This window comes from Megalopta genalis, unplaced genomic scaffold, assembly GCF_051020955.1.
Source record: "Megalopta genalis isolate 19385.01 unplaced genomic scaffold, iyMegGena1_principal scaffold0026, whole genome shotgun sequence".
Lineage (NCBI taxonomy): Eukaryota > Metazoa > Arthropoda > Insecta > Hymenoptera > Halictidae > Megalopta > Megalopta genalis.
The window spans coordinates 1,618,813-1,640,355 of NW_027476096.1; the positions used below are offsets into that span (position 1 = coordinate 1,618,813).

The 21,543-nt window shown below is 33.0% G+C and overlaps 1 protein-coding gene and 1 pseudogene across 2 annotated transcripts; both read left to right on the top strand.

Moving 5' to 3' along the window:
* Positions 1–478: 478 nt before the first annotated feature.
* On the top strand, positions 479–19,885 carry LOC117221840 (cytochrome P450 6A1). Of its 2 annotated transcripts, none has more exons than XM_033473126.2 (6): positions 479–790; positions 10,287–10,634; positions 11,830–12,355; positions 13,843–14,064; positions 18,940–19,191; positions 19,431–19,885. In XM_033473126.2, the coding sequence occupies exons 2-6, from the start codon at positions 10,299–10,301 to the stop codon at positions 19,610–19,612; spliced, it is 1,518 nt and encodes a 505-aa protein (XP_033329017.2). In that variant the 5' UTR covers positions 479–790; positions 10,287–10,298; the 3' UTR covers positions 19,613–19,885. The 2 variants fall into 2 exon arrangements, with proteins under 2 accessions (XP_033329017.2, XP_033329018.2); XM_033473127.2 differs by lacking the exon at positions 479–790 and adding an exon at positions 2,862–3,074.
* LOC143260955 (cytochrome c oxidase subunit 1 pseudogene) lies at positions 14,077–15,989 on the top strand (annotated as a pseudogene).
* Positions 19,886–21,543: the final 1,658 nt, after the last annotated feature.

Here is a 21,543-nt window from a genome sequence, read left to right on the forward strand (position 1 = left end):
TACATACAAAAATAAGTTGAAAAAAAGGAGTGAAATTTTTTCATTTAAGAATTTGTTTCGAGTAAGCATATATAAGTCACCCGGATCTACAAAACGCATTTTTTTAAATTATCGTTATAGGCTCAAATAAAAAATTTATAAAACATGAATTTTTCATGAATTAGCTAACTAATTTTATAAACTAGTCTCTAAGTCGCATAAAAAAGTTCAAATCATTTGGACCAATATTAAAAAAGTTATTCCGTTTGAAAAGCAGTCAACATACTTCCTGCTGCGAGTGTACACCGTTGTTATGGCGATGTTTAGCTCGGCTCTTTCAGCATCCCCTCCAGAGACGACATGCTCGTTCTTCTATGTATGCACTTACGTATGTATATGCTATATGAGAATGTTTGTTACATGGTTATCTCTACTCGATAAGGAAGCTGACGATCTGGGAGAATTGCATCTCGTATATGAACACTTCACATATCAACAGTTATTTAGTTGTCTTACATGTATCGAAGATTAACAATTACGAACTTTATAGTAAATTGTTTAGTAGCAGAAGAACCTTCGGCTGTGCTATTTAATATTAATGCCGAATAATTTAAATTGCGTTAGCTGGAGTAACTTGTTGCGATATAAATGATCATTATTAAATAATTTATTCAGAGGTCATTTATCGTTGATCTTAGAAATCTAATACGGCATCGCTAATGTGAAAAGTGTTCAAGTGCGAGCTATTAATTTGCGTACTGATATTCTGCAGCAAAATTGATTACCTGAATCTACCATCGGAGAGTTTAAGGTATTTTTGAAATATTTCTCTTTCAACTTGATATTAGACTACAGTTTTAGTATTTGATCTTTCAAATCCTAGGGTTCATTGGTTTATGTTAAAATGTGTACACACATATCATTTTATACGTACTAGTTTCTGTTCTCATTATCCATATTGTACACATTTGGACATATTCGTTTTCACGAGCCATTCTATAACTGTCTCGGCTGCGATTATTGAATCCTCAAATGACTTGCACTTTCTGTGCAAACCTATCAATTGTCTGACTGCTTGTGAATCATTAGTGACTCTCGTATTTTTCAGACAGTTAATTGAGATAAGTTGATTTTATGTAATAGCTTTTTTATTAACATAATGTACAGTATGTATCATAAATATGTCAATCTCCTAAAATTTTAATAATGTAATTTTTTTTCAATAAATTGTACCACAAAAAATGTTCGTAATATGAGCCGCTTCATTACCAAATCAAAACTCCACAAAAAAGAGCAGTAAAGAGTGATAGAATAGCATCTATTATAAATGAAATATTGTTTTTTAAATTTACCTTAAAAAGTATAAAGTCAACTGAACATTATAGAATATATTATTATAATATATAATTAAAATAAATAGTGTAACTAAATAATGTAAATTTAATGCAACGGCATGTATTATATAATATTAATGTATAATTGTAAACCCTCTAATATACAGTCGTGGACAAATATACGTGCATACCTTCTAAAAAGGAATAATGTTTTTAACATTTGATCAAATCAGGTGAATTTTTTTATACGTTAGTAGGACTAGTTTGCTAGACAATGAATAACAAATTTTTACAAAAATAACAACTGGGAGAAATGACAAAGAAAATTAAAAAATCACGTTTTTTAATTTTTTTATTTAATAATAAAGCATTTTTTAGATTTCGGTAGCTTATATATATGCTGAAATTTTCATCGAAATTCATTGATTTAGAGAGAACTGATAACATGAGAGCATGATAGAATCGCTAGATTTCTTACAGTTTTTGGTCGAAAGTCGTGAAAAACTTCAATTTTCTCAAACTGTAATTGTTTGTAGCTCATGACAACGTTAACCAATTTCGACGAAATAAAAAGAAAATGTATTGATCAAATGTTTGTTACATGTTCACACAGATAAAAAAGTTTAGAAACATGATTTTTTAATTTTTGTTATTATTCTGCTTTATATCGCTTGAAGAGGTGTCTGCATGCAGGTTGACAACGGAACATGGTCAACATAATTTATTCTGTTGCGTGTGGTTCGATTGGAAATTTGTTGAGCTAAAATAACATGGTTGTAAGAGAGTTTTAAAATGATTGTACCAAATTTTCGTCAACACTTTCCTTTCGGAGTTTCAAGGTTATTTATTGGTAATTTACAATGTCTTTTTATATTCGGAAAAACTATATTGTATAATAAAAGATGGGTACAAAAAAAAATCCTTAAGCATGTTATGTTAGCTAAAAAAATTTCCAATCGAACCACTAACAGTAGAATAAATTAAGCTGATCATATTTCGTGCTTCACCCTGTACATTTTTTTTATGGTTGTATATACAGAGTGATCCACTTAAACGTTTCGATATGCATAAATATCTTCTCTAATATAGTGATGATGCAAAAAATATTCTTATATAGAATTTGACTACAAATGTAGATTTTAATTTGTATATAAGTGCATATTTTTGTATTTCATCGTGTAGTTAATGTAAAAACCATTCAGAAACGCGTACGATAACTTGACCTCGAAAAGATGCAATAAAAAATATGCACGTACGTAAAGGTGAACCACCCTGTATGTTGTACACAAATTAATTATCTATTATTCTACAACCAATGAAATATTTGTTATTTCGTGCTGTTAAGTTCAACGTTAAGGAACCCATGATTTCACTCATGAATCATTCTCAAACTCTTTCTCATTATCAAGCTCTGTTTTTGCCGCATCATATTCGAATGTTTGCCTGGCCACGTCATCTTCAAAACAATGACTTTATCACAATAGCCCTTACAACTCATAAACCCTCACCACTCTAGTTAGATTCTATATGTACACATCGTTTTCCCTCAAATCATCAGATTCCTTCCGAACGCTCATCTAACAAGTTCTGTTGCATCATACACTAGAGTGATTCTTATCGATCAACAGAACTGTTGATGTCATCCACGCGTTCGTAGAATCTATTTAAACAAATCCTGTGAAATTCTCCACTCGGTGCAAGAATCTGTTACATTTTTGGCAAACTCTCTCGTCGTGTAGTGGTGGTGGTGCTTCGATCAAGGTAAGAGTCAATAGAGTGTTTAGACATGAAAATTTTTAAAATTATTTAAAGTAAATTTAACCGATTTAGACTGTGAACGTCATGTATCTAAATATAATAAAAATAAATGGTAATAACAATATCGTTGATATTTTGTAATAACTGTTTAAAAAGATAAAAATATTGTTTAAGCGGTGCAGTATATTAGTATACCAATTGTTAAGAAAAATAATTTAACCTTCTTTGACATACGCAGAAAGAAACGTAAAGTAATTTATTGTATTTTCATCACCACTAATTAAATAGTAAATGCTTGCAAAATATGGTAAAAGTAGAATATTATTTTTGTAGAATATTATTTATTATAATTGCATGTACATTTTCTCTGTCTCTGCACATATGCATAGTTACATTAGCAATTAGGAGTCTTGTTTTTTCGTGTGCGGATTAATCTTAATGGCGCTATGGATATCAGTTTTAGCTTCGTAGTATATGGTTATCAGAAAATCCATCTATCAATACTACTTATCAATACATTCAATCTATCTTCCTCTTCATCGTAATTGAGGTAGTAAAGAGAATGCATTTCTCACCGTGAGTAAGCATTTTAAGAACATTGTTTACACTTGCAGTTTCGAAAAGAACAGTTCCCTACATTATCGTCTCCAATTTCAACACAGAAAGTAATCATTTTTAATCTATGAGAAAATTCTTTTTCTTGTGATACATTTTATAGTAAACTTCCTAAGCAATATGTGTAATTGACATTTCTGGATTCCAATGCAAAATAACATTAAATCTTGGTGTTTTCCTTGTTTTATAAAAACTAAAATACTAATCCTACTTATATGATAGAAGATAATATTTATCCATTTAATCTTTTATTATGTACAGAATAAAACTAAATAACTTTTTAAAAATTGGACCACATCATGTTTTAATTGTCGTTCTAGGCTTTGATAAAAAAAAGTTTAAAAACATGAGTTATTTATTTTAGCTGTCACTCCAATTAATTGTAATATTCGTAAAAAATTATTTAAACACTATCTACTAAACTAGTTTCCCGAATGTCTAAAAAAATTCAAAACATTTGCTCCTGTTACGAGCCAAACTGTTAAGAATTTTACAGTGGAGATTAGGATTTTATATGTTCACTGGCTTTGCCTTTACGGTATTATTACAATCAGTGACGCAGGTGTTTACTATACTAAATCCTCTTGTAGACTAAAGACACACGCTGCTCGTACACGCATGCGCACAATATCGTAGGTGAATCGTGATGTTCTATCTACGGTATTAACGTATTTATCTACTAGATGCTATATACATTCTCCTCCAAAAGTATTAGCATACTCTTTAAAATCTTTCAACTCTTGTAATTTGACTTTGCATTAACTGATTTCGATGAAATCTTCAGCATGTATATAAGTTACCGAGATCTACAAAACACATTTTTTAAATTTTCGTTATAGGTTCAGATAAAAAAGTTAAAAAAGTGCGTTTTTTTTATTTATTATATCATTTTAAGTAATACCAAAGTTAGAAGAAAGCGTTTTAATCACTGTCTAGTCCCTTTTTCATCTAAAAAAAATTTATGCCGTTCAGCCCATTTAGAAAAATTTACAGAGTTTTAAAAGATGTACAAATACTTTAGAGATGTATTGACCACCCAATTAACAAATCACGGCCCTGCATGCACTAATCCGCGATCTAATATGCTGGCAATAGCTATTCAGTACAAGTAATCGCGAAGCGCGTCTCGTTAATTCGTGAGGTATTTAAGCATAATTTATCGAGTTAATTGACAGTTAAAGTGTTCAATTTCAGGCAAAAGACGTTATCTGCACGTTAAACCTTTATTATCATTCAATTTAACTTAATTCAATTCGGTTTTATTCTATTTTTAGATTGTAAGAACAACTTTTTTTCTTTCATAATTTTACTTACTTAAATTCAATTCGTGATCCGTTAAGTTATAGGAAAAAGAAGGTAAAACGAATAAGTGAGTGCATTCCATCTTTACTTATTCTAGGCCACATCTAACAACAACAATCGAAAATCATATATTTCACGGAAAACAAATAAATATACATAAACGTAGTCGCCCTTCTTTGAACCACTATGGACATCTTTTTGTTTACATTTTCTCCCTTACTAGCAGTCCTACTGCCGGGTCATCGTCACAGTTTTCATCCAAAAAAGCTAGTAAAAGGGGGAATGTAAACACAAAGATGCATTGTTGTCATGTAAGGACTATGAGTTCATCTCCGCTGCCATATTTGGACTGATTTTTACGGTATAAAAGGACCGCGAATTCGTTTCCCATCCAGCAATTTTTTCAATTTACATCCTCTTGTTGATTCCAGTTGCTAGTATCAAGTCCACCACAGTGCACGTTTAAAATACCGCCGTCTTTAATAAGTTTCGAAGTTAAATTAATAATTTCCTACAGCTTCTTCCTCTTGTGGATCCCGATGATATAACAAATATCGGATCGTCCATAACTAACGAACTCTCTCATGCGCCTTTGTCTTAGAGACCTCGGTTTGTAACACTGTATTTTCATAGTCAAATAATAACTTTAACTCCTTAAGACTTATAAAATGCGGAAACCAATTTTTTAAATTTCTAATAATGATTTGATGTACTTCCGCTTTGACGTAGTTGGAAAACTTTCGAGACATGTGGCAAATAAAGATGAAACAAATACAATAATAATACTTTTCAAAATAACAAAATAAACTATTATATTCACAAAACTCGTCTAAATTACAGAAAAACGATAATATCATCGACTTCTTACATACAATTTTTTATATAAGCTATAATACATAGAGATATTTTTTAATTTCGAATGTTTCATACTTTTACATTTTTCTTAAAGAATTATTTACCACGAACTGATCACAGGAATTGCAGTACAGTAATTAAATCAGTGTACAGATATTGACACATAGTAATTAGATCAGTGTACAGAAATTGAAACGCAGTAACTAGATCAGTGTACAGGAATTGAAACACAGCTAGTAGGAAAGGCTCGGTAACTGACATACAGTAATCATGTAATTAATAATGTAACTGACACTTTTCGTCTTTTTAGAGCACAGTAATTTGATTCGTTACATATTTTACATTCTTTAGATATTCCAGTTATGAAAAAATTCGTACTTATATAATAGACATCACCATATAATTTAAATGTTTTAATAACTGTGATATGGGTAAAGAAAAAGTTATTTAATTTATCAAAAACTTTGGTCATCACATTAAGGGACGGAATAATTGACATTACCCTTCATTTTTATGTGGTGTTCCTAACATACAGAAAGTTAGCGACTGAAAAAGAGAGAGCGACTAAATGTCTGTAAAAGGACTCATGTCAGCTCAGTCCTTTAAATTCAAAATTTAATATTCTTTATTTGTGGTATGACAATAATTTGTGTATATTTTCTATTTATGTGTATAATGGTCTTAAATAGGGCTTTTTTAAGAAAAATATTTGACCACTCTCGAACTGCCCATTGCGATACTGATACGTCAAAACGAAGTATCTGAAACTATTGCAAGTTCCTTGAAATACATATACATATGCCTATGTTTCTTCCATGTACGCGTTGTAGGGCCTCAGTTACAGTAGGCAACAATGCTTAGAGGAATAAACTTTTTCAAGAAAAAGTTTCGTCCAAAGCAAAGATAGTTGTAAACATTTCTTAGAACAAGATCTTTTTACAACGCTCAAAATTGAAATTGGGAAAAAGCAAATAGGTAGATGAAGAAAAAGTAGAAAATAGAAGAAGTAGAGTGAAAGAGGAGAAAAAGGTATGAGAAAGAAAAAAAAGAGGAGTGCAGAGTAAGGGAAAGTGAGAGACGAAGAAAGTGAGGATAGGTGCAGTAGGCGAGAAACGTGGTAAGGTGATAAAGCAGAATGCAGCAAGTAAGGAAGCCATCTACCGGGAAGATAAGATAGTAGAGCGGATGAGGTAGAGAGGTCGGTAAAGTAGATGCGAAAGATCATAAAGGATAGAAAGTAAAAAGGAGAGAGAGAGAGAGAGAGAGAGAGAGAGAGAGAGAGATTAGCAGACTCGAATGGAGGGGAGGGGAGAGAGTTAAGAGTTTGTAGGGGTTGGACTGATTAGGCAAATTAGGGGATAAAAGAGCAAAGAGAGGATGGGCAAAGAGGGCAAAGAGGTGGATAAAAGAGAGGAAGAAGAAGAAATATTTAAAAGGAATCGTCTGTTGGAGAGAACTCCAACCAAAGGAAAAAGAATAAAAGCAGAAATAGAAAGAGATGGAACAGAAAGGAATGAGTGAAAGGTAGAAATTAAAGAAATAATAAGAAAAGAGGAGAGGGAGATTCTTAGGGAAGAAGTTAAGCTAGCCATAAGGAAAGGGATAAGGGTGAGTATGGAAGGGATAAGAGATGTGATGGATAGTCTGGAAGAGAGTAAGAAGGATTTGTGAGAAGGGAGGTGTGGAAGCTATGAGGGCAGATAAAAATGGTTAGAGAAGAGATGGCTAAGGAAAAGGAAAGGATAAACAAGAAGATGGAAGAATTAAGTAAAAGAGGAAAGGAATTAGGAAGTATAGGGTAAAGAGTAAATTAGAAAAAAAATAAAGAAAATGGGAACAGAATAGCAGGGGAAAGAGAATTATGCAGAAGATTAAGAAAAATGGAAATCAAGTAAGAGAAGAGAAACAGAGACGAAAGGAAAATGAATATAATTATTAGGGTATTAAAATAAAAGAAGGAGGGGATAGAAGGGAGGAGGGAAAAGGGACATTACAAGGAATTGAGAGTAATGATTCTGGAGAAAATATTGGAAGCAGAGATAGAAGAAAGAAAGATAATCCCGGAGACTCAAACAGGATTTAGGAGAGGAAGGGGGGCGAAGTAGAATATATTTGCGGTTAACTATTTAGTAAATAGAAAGGTAGCGTGGTAGGGTGATTTGTAGATTTTAAAGCGACTTTCGACAGTGTAGATAGTAACAAGATATGGGCAGCGATGAAGGAAAAAGAGATGAGTGACAGGTTAGTGAAAAGTGTCAAAGAAGTTTACATGGAGACAGCGGCGAAGGTGAGAATGGGATAGGAGACAGGAGAGAAATTCTGGTTAGGAAGAAGAGTAAGACAGGGTTGCGCAAAGCTCCAAAACTATTTGTACTATTGATAGCTGACAAGGATGGGAGAGTGAGGGAAAAGAAAAGTGGGTTATAGAGATATAAGGGAACAAGATTTACACTCTACAATACGCAGATATGGTGCTGCTCGCGAAGACAGAGGCAGGAATAGTGCTCATAAACAAGGAATTCAGAAAGTATGTGGAACAGAAGGGATTAGAAGTGAATAGAGAAAAGACTAAGGTTATCAAATTCGTCAAGAAAAAAGGAATGAAAAGGAAATTGAAGTAGGGGGGAGGAGAAGTAGAGAAAGTGGAAGAAATGGAATATTTTGGATATCGGTTTAAAAGAAATGGGTAAAAAGAGGAGGAAATAGAGGGAAGATGAGTGCGGTGTGGGAAAAAGATATTTTAAGAATGATGTGAAGAGGAGAGTTTGGTTATTATTAACCTTAATGTGGCCTGTGATAGCATATGGAGCAGAAGTGTGAGGATGGGCAGAGAGAGAAAGGATAGAATCGATGCAGGAAAAGTATTTAAGATGAGTAATGGGGAAGATTTAGAGAAGAATTGGAAAGAGAGAAAATGATGAAAAGAAGCGCAAGGGGAGGTCCTGGGAGTTTAAAGACAGATTGCGAGGAGGGGAAGAATGCAAAATAGCAAGAGAATGTTTTAAAGAGATAGAAGCAAGAACAAGAAGAGGAATGAAAAAATGGAAAAGGGGAAGAAGAAAGGAAGAAGTACATAGAGAGTAGAGGAAACAGAAAAATGCTAGAGGATGAGAGAAAGGAAACAAGAGAAGTGGAATGGGAAAAGATTGAGAAGAGGTAGGCGGAAATACAGGAGAATTAGAATTGGAGAAAAGCGAAAGAAGTGGAATACAATAAGTGGTTTGTAAAGATAAGAGAAGGGCAAATACAGGAATATAAGAGCAAAGGATTGAAGGAATAAAAGATGGAAAAAACTGCAAAATTCAGATTAGGAAACAAAATGAAGGGAGGAAGGTATTGAAAAACAGAAGAGAATAGGAAATGCAGAGTATGTGGAGTAGGAATAGAGGCGTGGGGGCATATACTATGGTATTGTTTTGAATGGAAAGAAGAAGAAGAGAGTTTTATGAAGTGATTAAAAAAATTTTGGCAGGAGGTGGCAGCGGGGAGGAGTAGATTAAAAGTCTAGAGGAAGAAAGAAGTAGGTAGATTTAATACTAAAAATAAGATAATTTTAAGATAATTCTAATTTATAATAGCATAAAATAATAAGTAAGCAAAATAAGGAAACAGAAGTATTGGTAGAAGAAGGACGGAGGTGCCATGTAACTCGTATGGGATCATTAAATAAATTCTACTACTATTAGATATTATTTTAAGGATTATATCTTGGTAAAGAAACAATGAGAGTTTTGCTTAAAGCAAATTCACGTAGTAGCGATTTAATTTGTCACATTTGAGATAAGAATATAACGAAATAATTAATTATTTGAAACTGCTATCATTTCAAATAGATCGATGTTTTTATCATTTCCGAATAACAACAATGAGTGCATCAGTCCGAAATTAATTATTTCAAATAGTTATTTATTATTTTCATTTTAAATATTATAAAATTTGTCCAGATCCCTCGTGGACAAGATTGAAATTAAAATCGTTCACGAACCGTTATTCTTAGATGATCTATCTATCGAATGGCTGGTTCATCGACTGTTCAAATCGGATGAAAGACAGTGGGAGCCCCCTTAAGCGCCTACACCTCCTAAAGATCAAAAATAATTTTTTAAAAATTTCTAAGTGATAATTGTTATTACCTTCCGATTTGTTTATACACAAGTATAAACACTTTATCTTTTAAATTCTACAAATTTCATTCATAAAAACAAATATAAATAAATTCATTTAACAAGTATAAAGATGAAAATCGGAAATGCTTCTGAAATTGTAATGAATTAACATTTGCATGCACATAAATTTAAGACATACATTGAAACAAAGAAATGTGCCATTAATTTAAGCGTGAATTATTGGTCAAATGAATCGTCAAAAAACTAATTAGAAATTGAGTAGAAATGCTATAAGTAATTTTCAATAAGTTTTAGTATATTTAAATATTATTTTCAGGAAGCTACTATCATGGCTGATTGTCTCCAAATACTCAGCGCCATTGCGTTGGTATCCATTGCTGTCTATTATTACTTAACATCATCCTTCGATTTTTGGAAAAGTAGAGGTGTACCTGGACCTGAGCCAATACCTGTATTTGGCAATATAAAAGATGTTTTCTTCAGAAAAAAACATCTTGGCATCTATATAAAGCAGCTATATGAAAAATACAAAAATGAGCCTCTTATTGGAATCTTTCTAAGAGGAAGTCCTAATGTTGTCGTATGTGACATGGATCTCATTAAAGATGTTCTCATCAAAGATTTTTCTGTTTTCGATGATCGTGGAGTCGTTATTAATGAGAAGGTAGGCATAACCTTCTTAAATTTAATTTTTTACTAGAAAATTTAGAAACGCATCTGGATATCAGACGTGTTCTACGTCTGAAGAAACATTATTCATACAGAAGGGAATTGTATCTAATTATATTTGGGAAAATTGTTGGGTAAATTACCTGCCTCTTTTTTTAATGTTATTAATAAAAATAATACACACGTCTAAAATTGTTATAAAAATAGTCACTATCAATGTGATCTCTTAAAGCTGGCTCACAAGTCACCTTGTCCTTTGAAAGATGCGCAAGAATTTCTTTCACTACCTGGAATTCCCGCAATGCGATTTTATTAGAACCAGAAATAAAATAAAGAATAAATTCATCTCAACGGGAATACTTAATAATTTTCGACTTTATCAATCTTGCAACAGTGCACGGTTTACAGTCCGGAGGTTGACGAAAATATCTTGTAGACGTAGACAATCCAGTAATATACATATATCTACAGTTAGTCAAAAAAGTCTCCATATACATACCTTTTAAAATGGAATAACTTTTTTAAAACTACACTAAATGACTTGCACTTTTTTAGATGATAGCGATAATTTTAATAAAAATGTTGTTTATTCTTTTAAACAATTCCAATGGAATTTAAATGATTCCATGACCGAACAGAATTCAATGAATAATTTGCAAAGCTATTTCATTTATAAATAACCCCGTTAAAGAACGCAGTTCAGCCGTGACACCGAGTCTTTTCAATAATTCTAGTTCGCGATCTTTTTTCGATTGAAATAGTCTATTATGATTTTAAAAAGATATAGCTAAGATTGATACACACACACACAAGGTAAAATAGATTCGGCCATTGAATGAAACTATTCAAACATTTTTGTCCGAAACAGTGATTTCAAGAATACTTTTCTTCTGAGATAATCAGCTGTTACGAGACTCGTACAATTGTCATAGAAGAAATATAAATCCATTAAAAAGGACCATGTTGACTTTGATATGACCTTGATCATTACATAGAATGAAATTTGGTACATCCACATCTTTGCTAGGACATTTATTTACAAAATGATTTCTTCCTTGGTGTTTACATTTCCCCATACAGCTGTTCCACTGTAGCAGCTAGTAAGGGAGGAATGTAAGCACAAAGGTGTGAAAAGGTGTACTCGCAGCATATATTGAAAATAAAAGATCTCAATAATATCATGGCTATAGGTGGAACCATTATCGCAAAACATCTTCAGTTTAGAAGCAAAGAGATGGCGGCCACTACGAACAAGGCTCTCGCCAGTTTTTACATCTGGAAAACTCAAGGAAATGTTTCACTTGATAATGGAATGCTCCGAGCAATTAGAGAAATATTTAGAGAAACTAGAAGAAAAAGGGCAGCCAATAGAGTGCCGCGAAGTAGCAGCAAAATTCACGACTGACGTTATCGGTAGTTGTGCTTTTGGGATCAACATGAACTCAATATCCGATGAAGAAAGTGAATTTCGACGAATGGGAAAGACGGTTTTCTCAACATCGCTATTGAATATCTTAAAGGTGACATTCCGAGAAAGTCTGCCGAAATTATACTTCTTTATTATGTCTCTACAACCGTATCCGAAATTTACTTCATTTTTCATTCGAGTTGTATCGGACACTATCAAGTACAGAGAAGAAAATAACGTGATTAGGCCAGATTTCGTGAACATGCTGATAGAATTAAAGAACCACCCAGAGAAGTTACAAGATATTGGTAAGTTTTTATTTTCATTACAACTGTTATATGTATGTATTTATGCTTGCATGGAACTATGTGTATACGCCATGTTTTTTTAAAAACTGAGTTTACGTCTTGACCAGCAAGAAAAATTATCCACATGAGATTACCATATCAAAGGATTTAAGATAACCTACAAAACTGAGGAATATATGCAAAGTGAATAATTTAATCATCTAAACACCGAACTGTTATTATTACATAAGAGACGCATTTTGGACTAACATTGTCTGGTGTCAAGCCATGTGTACAATGTAATGATCAGCTTCTTAATATTTCGTTTCTTATTGAGAAACGAGGTTTCTGTAACGTAGGGTGTATCATGAGGTGTGATATTTGAACTTGCGATTGGAAAGCGTACAGAATACTGACCGCATATAATACTGTTAACGTATACAAAATGTTAGTTTTTGCAATAACTGAGCTGTAGAATACAGGATGTTTTATATTTTGGTTAGATCATTCAGTAGACCACTTAAACAGAACTCTCAGTCCTACAGCCATGTTTCAAGTTGCTATCTCTTGGTCAAGGATAATTATAATGAAAAGTTATGAAAATATTAATGACTTTTCTATGGGGCACAACACTTACAATATTTTCAAAGAAGCTATCATTGCATCACATTTATATCTTTACAATAGTAATGTTTTATTATAGTTATAAACGTGTAATTTTTTAGAATTTTTGAAGGGCGCACACTTGTTCAAGAAACTCAAAAACCATCGAAAATACGAAACAAAGCATTATTTAAATTGAAGTTTGTAACATACAGGTTTTATATTATTTGTAAGTAAGATGTTGTTACATATGGAGAGGTCGACAAGTTCAGTCGATTGTCATTTCGACGAGTCATCTGCGAGTTCACAATTCCGTGTACAGAATACAACAATTCGTGGAATGAATATATGAATATATGCATATATGACTATATGAATATATAAATATATAATATATATTAAAATATCAATTTAATTTTTCTTTTCATCAACGAAGTATTCATCTCCGTGCTGCATTTTCATTCAGTACTGATTTGGTTAGTTTATTCTTCTTGACAAGATTAAATATCTCGAAAATTTCAATCTCTCTACTTTTTATACAGAAAATACTTTCCTTACACCTTATCTATTATAATACCTATATTACCTATTATAATGTACCCACTATAAGTGGGTACCTAGAAAATTGGAGGAGGTCATACTGACATATATCCCATCACAGACGTGTGGGGGTATACACAGGATTCATTATAGCGGTAGTAAAAGTTTTTCATTAAAATATCAGAAACTTCAAAATTGCATGAAACTAAAATTTTATATTTCGTGTCCTCCGCTTTCCTACATCTCCTTTAAATATTTGTCTTTGACGACTGCAGAATCCCTGCAGAAGTTTATGCGAGTAGTAAATAACAAATGATTTAATAGCTTCATTCGAATTCAATTAAATAGCCGATGATCTATTTCAGAAATAACGGACAACTTGTTGACTGCGCAAGCGATGGTCTTCTTTGCAGCTGGCTTCGAAACATCGTCGACTACTATCTGTCACGCTCTTTATGAAATGGCGCTGAATCAGCAGATACAAGATAAATTGCGTGTGGAAATTAAACAGTTTAGTACAAAGAACAATAGCTCCTTCAAGTATGATGATGTAAAAGAAATGAAATATTTAGACAAAATTTTCAAAGGTACGAATACACATACATTTATTGATAATATAAATATTAGATTGTTGCATAATTTCGGTTGTATTTTCGGATAAACTACCAGAACATTGCGAACAATTCAGACATTTTTTTGGTCACCCAGAAGTCTAGATCTTAATTCTCTTGGACTTTAGATTAATTTCACATATAATTTTCAATGAAAGAGGAAAAAAATAAATTTTTGGTAATTTTTTTAAGAATAATTCATGCTTTATTAGGAATTGGTTTCTCAGGTTTTATTGTATGTGCCCACCATATGTTTATAGTAGGCCTAGATGTTGTTATTCGAGCTTATTTTACATTAGCAACAATAATTATTGCTGGTCCAACTGGAATTAAAGTTTTTAGTTGATTAGCTATTTATTGCGAATCAAAAATTTATTTAAACCCCTCGATTACTTGATCATTAGGATTCATTTCCTTATTTACAATAGGAGGTTTAACAGGTATTATACTTTTCAATTCATCCATTGATATTATTCTTCATGATACATATTATGTTATTAGTCACTTCCATTATGTTTTATCTATAGGAGCAGTCTTTGCTATTATTGCTGGATTAGTTCACTAATCCCCAATTTTTACCGGATTAACTCTAAACAAAAAACTATTAAACTTCCAATTTATCATACTATTCATTGGAGAATATTTCCACAATATTTTCTAGGATTAATAGGAATATCATGACGATATTCAGATATTCAGATTACATTAATGCATACTATTGTTAAAGTATTATCTCATATATTAGTTCACTTTCTCTTTACAATTTCATTCAATAGTATAATTTTACTCATTTTTATTATCTTGGGAAGTTTTATTATAAAACGAATAATTATGTTTAAATATAGCCATTCATCATTAGAATAATTCAATAATTACCCTTCATTAAATCACTCCTACTACGAAATTCCTATTATTTTAATTAAGTTTTAATGTGGCAGAAATTAGTGCAATTCATTTTCATGAATTTTCATATAACAAATTGCTACATGAAAAATATTATCATTTCAAGATGCGAACTCTCCTTTCGCTGACAATTTAATTTATTTTCATAACTTTACAATAATTACTGCATCAATAATTATTATATTAACTTTATATATCATAATTTTTATTTCAAACAACAAATTTTTTAATTTAAAATTATAAAAAAGCAATAATATTGAAATTTTATGAACAATCACCTGTATAATTATACTATAAATTATTTCTATGCTTTCATTAAAAACCTCATATTTTATTGATGAATTATGAAACCCAACTAACTACACATTAAAATCTATTGGACATCAATGATACTGAAATTATGAATATCCTGAATTTAATAATATTATATTTGACTCATATATAATTAGAGATATTGAAAATGTTAATCAATTTCGCCTCCTTGATATTGATAATCGTGCAGGTATCCCATTTAATACTTCTACACGATTATTAATAACATGTATAAATATTATTCACTCATGAACTGTCGCATCATTAGTTATTAAAATAGATGCAACAGCAGGACCTATTAATCAAATATCATTAATTGCTTACCAACCAGGATTATTTTTTGGTCAATGCTCAGAAATTTGTGGAGCTTACCATAGATTTATGCCAATCGTAATTGAAAGAAAAAATGATAATAATTTAATTAATTGAGTTATAAAATTAAACTAAAAAATTAGTTAATCAAATATAACATTAAATCGTCAATTTAAAATTATTATTATGATATTCACTTCATTTAGTGTCTGAATTGAAAGAAATGGTTTCTTAAACCAATATACAGAGTGTTCCGTAATTTAAAAGCTGAAAATGGGGACTACACCAGAGGTCATTTAAAGTAACATTTAAAAAAAATACGAAAGCAATTATGCAGCAATCTAATATAATGATTATGTATAGACGATCTTTTATTACAGCGGTGCACGGTGAAATTTACGAGACCCAACTCCACCTTTCTCACAAGCCTGGTATTTGACTAGACAAAAACAAAAATTTAATACAATGGAAAAGAAAGGAGACAGACGTACATTATTATCTGATACAATAAATATGCAAAGAAAGAAACTTCTATTTTTAGTAATCTTCGTCTTAGTTTTGTAATTGTAGAACCAATTTAATTACGTTTTTCGATAAATCCTTTATTATAAATTGTTTATTACTTAATCTAAGAATAACTTAATTAATCCGATTTACAATGTATTCGGATTCATTTTCATCGGAAGAATCCGAGCTATCCTTTGATGATATATAATCATAAAAGAACACACATTTATGAAAATGAAATTTTCTTTATTGTCCGCTTATTTGTAAAAAAACTAATTCATGCATGTATATCATTATGACATTTAGGTGACCTTGAATACGATAAATCACGTTTTAATAGGAAAATGAAGTGAAACAAATATGAACGTGTTTTAATGTAGAAAAACGTACTTCTGTTTTAGGTGATGATCGAAATGACGTGTCCAACGTCGTCTAAAAGTCATGATATTATACATAGATGAATTCGTTTTTTTGTGAGCTATAATATTGCATTTACGAAAATATACCGTACCATTTAAAAAATCGACAATGACCTTGAAAATTTGACTTAAAAATACTAGAAAAAAAATTGATTTCACTTTTACATTCGTCCCATGAAATCACGTAATTCTTCACGTGCACATTTTTATCTAACATCAGACATAACAGAGTCATTACGAGCGTTCAAGATAAAGTAAACACCATATATACGAGATCTTGATTTCGTTATGTATTACACTGTCCGACACGATTTTTGGGTTCCTATAGCCACTCTGAAATTCTTATAGAGCTTCACTCCCTGAACAAGAATCCGAAAACCGAATTGCTCCAACACCCTCAGTTTTTTAAATAAACGAACTTTTGTACAAACCCAAAATTTTCGACAAAAATGAGGTATTGCAGGAAAAGTAAAAACGTTAGAAAGTTCTAATTGGTGTTAAAAGATAGAGACGAGTTTCTCGAATATAGTGGCATGGAATTTATTAATTGTTTTTGGTCTTAAATATCAATAAATTGATGTCAAAGTTTAAAAAAGTGTCGACGTGCGCAGTTTCTGCGCAATATTTTTGTATTTTTACGAAAAGTTTTTTGTTCAGCACGAAAACTCTACCCAGAATCGGATTCTGTAGACATTTCTGAAGAAGAAACGGCCCGATAGAAGTGTCGGAACGATTTACATTTTGAATAGGTCGAGAAAAATTGTTCGTCGGCAACATGTACACGATGTTTTGCCGCCATGTGCTTCGCTGCTCGCTTCTCTCTGTCCGACAGGGCTGAAGCTATGTGTAATCAACACCGATGGAGGGATCCAATGGGGCACCCACTTAGCGTGTGGGGCGTGCCATTTTTTTTAGTACTTCAATGTGCTGTCTTCTTTTACATATTTTTATGGATAATAATCACCAAACTGTGAATCATAAATTAAAAATGGAGAAATAATAAAAGAAAAATAATGAACAAAAACTATTCATTTTATTCTGAATTTGTTCGAATTACAAGTATATCATGTATACAGTTATCATTTAAATTATAACGATAATTCGATCATGAATAAATAATCATTTTCAAAACGTTAAACTTCTTGAAACATATTGTTAAATATATATTTAAATATTTATTTAATTATATGGCGTAGAAGTCAAAATTATACTAGTGTTAGAATACTTTCGTTACCAACTCCAAATACTCTGGTGTGATTTTTTGTATGAAATATATCACAGTTTGGTGATTATTATCCACAGAAATATGTAAAAAAGAAACAGAACTAAACAGTACTAAAAAAAATTAAAATATTATTTACGAAAAGTGGGTGCCCCATTGGATCCCTCGATCGGTGTTGATTACGCGTAGCTTCGGCCCTGTCGGACAGAGAGAAGTGAGCAGCGAAGCTCATGGCGGCAAAACGTCGTGTACATGTTGCCGTCGAACATTTTCTCGATCTACTCGAAATGTACATCGTTCCGACACTTTTGCCGGGCTGTTTCTTCTTCAGAAATGTCTACAGAATCCGATCCTGGGTAGAGTTTTCGTGCCGAACAAAAAACTTTTCGTAAAAACAAAAATATTGCGCAGAAACTGCGCACGTGGACACTTTTTTAAACTTTGACATCAATTTATTGACATCAATTAGAACTTTCTAACGTTTGTACTTTTCATGCAATATCTCATTTTTGTCGAAAATTTTGGGTTTTTACAAAAGTTCGTTTATTTAAAAAACTGAGGGTGATGGAGCAATTCGGTTTTCGGATTCTTGTTCAGAGAGTGAAGCTCTACAAGAATTTCATAGTGGCTATAGGAACCCAGAAAAAAGGTTTGATTTTGTCGGAGAGTGTTATCAAAGACACTCCGAAATTGTTTTGATGAAAGATATTTACCGCTTTATTCACAAAGTTTTTTGAAATTATCCCGGAAACCAAAGCCGAGTGATAGCGACATGTATTAGGGACAGATGTTATAAATGACGTTCTTGACAACACATGTCAATATCAAGCTTATCGGAGTTGGGTCTGTTAAAGTAAATATTTACCAATTTGATAAAAAAAGTCGAGTTAATTATTTAAAAGTAATCAATACCCAAGATTACATCAACTGTTTAAATAATTATCAAAGTATTTACTTTTTTTTACAACAATGTCAGCTAATTCACATTTTTAGATAATTGAAAATATTGTTAGCTACAAGCGTATCAGCCTACTACTTGAAGATGTTATAATTAATTGTTCCAATGTTTTATTATTTATCGGAAAATACAAAATATCTCATATGCGTAACAGCTCCAATTTCTATATGTTTTTTATAGATCTAATATTTCCAGTCATATATTCTTCTTATCGACAGAAACACTGAGGAAGTATCCACCAGGAACTTTGTTGAGGAGAAAATGTAATAAGGAGTACACCTTTAGTAATACGAAAGTAACCATTCCAAAAGATACTGGAATATTTGTTCCGGTATACGCGCTTCACCACGACTCCAACATTTATCCAAATCCAGAAGTTTTTGATCCAGAAAGATTTAACGATGACGCAGTTGCAGCGAGACACCCAATGAGCTTCTTACCTTTTGGAGATGGACCACGAAATTGCATTGGTAATTTAACAAAGAAAATTTAATTATACTTTGAATTCAATTTGTGCATGTTTTCATTTTTTTAAGACCGTAGAAGATGTTTTACTACCCTCGTTGATTACTATAAGCCATTATAGTCTTTGATACTTTCTTCTCAACACCCTGTATATTTTTACAGCTTCTACAATTTTCAATGCAGAATATTTGACAAATATTTGTGTCTCGTTTATTTCAATTTAATTTGTAATTTTTATTTGTAGGTGCACGGTTTGCAGTTTACCAAACAAAAGTGGGTTTGATAAAAACGCTAGAAAATTTTAAAGTCGACGTTTGTGAGAAAACAATGATTCCGTATGAAAGTGATCCACGTTCCTTAGTACACGGTCCAAAAGGGGGAATATACTTAAAATTAAGCAAGGTAACAAATTTAGCTGAGACTTAAAAGAGATTAAAACAAAGTTCAAAATGTTAAGGATATCAAAGCATCTACAAGAAATAGATATCAAAGGATTACTAGAACTATGAAATTCATTACTTTCTTCATAATTGTTGCGTCCGTACAATAAACAGTCGAAGGTAATTTGGTTAAATAAAGTAAGGAAGTAGTGTATAAGACTGTATTTCCGAAAGAGACCTGTCGCCAATCAATATGGCATTTGGAGGGGGGATGAGGAAGCAGATTTAGATGACAAATATATAATATTGGTTTCGGTCATTGAGTAGTTTTCAATACATTAATGAAAAACCTAAGCGAACCTAAGCTAATCTATCCTAAGCTATTTAATCTAACCTAAGCTAATTTAATTTAACCTAACCTAACTTAATCTAATATACAGGGTGTTCCACAATTATTTTAACAGCCGAAAATGAGGGGTAGCTGAGGTCATTTGAAGTAACTTTTTCCTTTGCGAAAATGCAATCTGCGGTTTTGTTTACGAGTTATTAACGAAAAACACTGGCCAATGAGAGGTGACGGTGCGAGGGAGTCCGCAGCACGCACTGTTATGAACACGCGTATAAATATTGTGACGTTACACTTTTGTGATATCATCCCACCATTTTATGAGCGGAGGAAACCGCTGAAGCAGAGGACCTCCTCTGGGATTGCGCGAACACGACACAGGCATGAGAGCAGTTCCCGGGGAAAATTCAGTGTAATTGTGCCTTCGAATTCCTAATAAACCGGTCCCGGATTGGGACCGTACTCTAATCTGTTGGCCACACTAAAATATCCTGCGTGTGCGACATCTCACACATGGATCAACAAACCAAGGGACAACCAGGACCATAGCTCACTGATCGTCCACATTTGATGTTCTGCCATGGTTTCATCGCGCCAAAGACGAACTCTATTATTATACGTGGGTGGTGTGGAGGCGCCCTGAGAGGATATTGGGACTCCCCCTGGCCGTCGGGAGCGACCGCAATTGGGAAAATCGTAATCGGTCTGAGGCCAGCGGCTTTCCTCGCGATGACCCTGACGAATTTCCGGATGTCGTGATTAGACAGGCCAATCGGGGTTAAGACCCGCTAATAAGGGGGGGGGGTGCGTAGAATCGGCTCCCGTCGTTGCCGAAAGTCGCGAAGGATCATTATCAAGCGAGTAGGTATAGTAGTAATGTTCTAAGCCATGGTGCTCCAGTGGTAAGTCGAACCGCGGGGCAAGAGGGAGGAATCCAGCCGTGGCGAGCGCTGGTGGATATGGAGGGGGAAGTGTGGCCTTGAGCGCAGGTGGGTCTGGGGGCGGAAGTGGTGCCGCGAGCGCCGGTGGATATGGAGGGGGAAGGGCCGCGGCGAGCTCCGTGATGGGAGCCTCATTTCGTAGGCGTTATCGATAGTCGCTTACCTTTCGGTCTTCTTATCTTATTGAATTTAATTATGCAGCGTTTTTTATCGCGCTTGAATTTTTACATTGTAGGAGATGTTTTGGAGTGAGAGAGGGGTTGATGCATCGCAACGGTTTCTCCCTCTTTCTCTTCGGCAGCATCTGTAACGAGTTTGGACACGTTTTTTTAAAGCGGTCTTCTCGTTTTATTGAAATTTAATTATGCAGCGTTTTATCGCGCTTGCATTTTTACATTGTAGGAGATGTTTTGGGGTGAGAGAGAGGGGTAGACGCATCAGTTTCTCTCTTCCGCAGCATTTTGTAACGAGTCTGGACACGTTTTCTACAACGGTCTTCTCGTCTTATTGAAATTTAATTATGCCGCGTTTTCTTATCGCGCTGAAACAGCGTCGATGAGAATGCCGAACCGCGGAGCAAAGGGGGTTAAGGCGTTTTCGCGAATTTGCGGTTTCGCATTTCGGATGACTCTCGGACACGTTATCTTCCCATGGTATCAGTTTTCTCATCTTATTGAATTTTCTTTCGCT

Coding starts and splice junctions, on each gene's coding strand:
- LOC117221840 (XM_033473126.2), top strand. CDS start 10,299: ATGGCTGATTGTCTCCAAATACTCAGCGCCATTGCGTTGGTATCCATT. Junction 10,635..11,829: donor GAGTCGTTATTAATGAGAAG/GTAGGCATAACC, acceptor TCATGGCTATAG/GTGGAACCATTATCGCAAAA. Junction 19,192..19,430: donor TGGACCACGAAATTGCATTG/GTAATTTAACAA, acceptor TTTTATTTGTAG/GTGCACGGTTTGCAGTTTAC.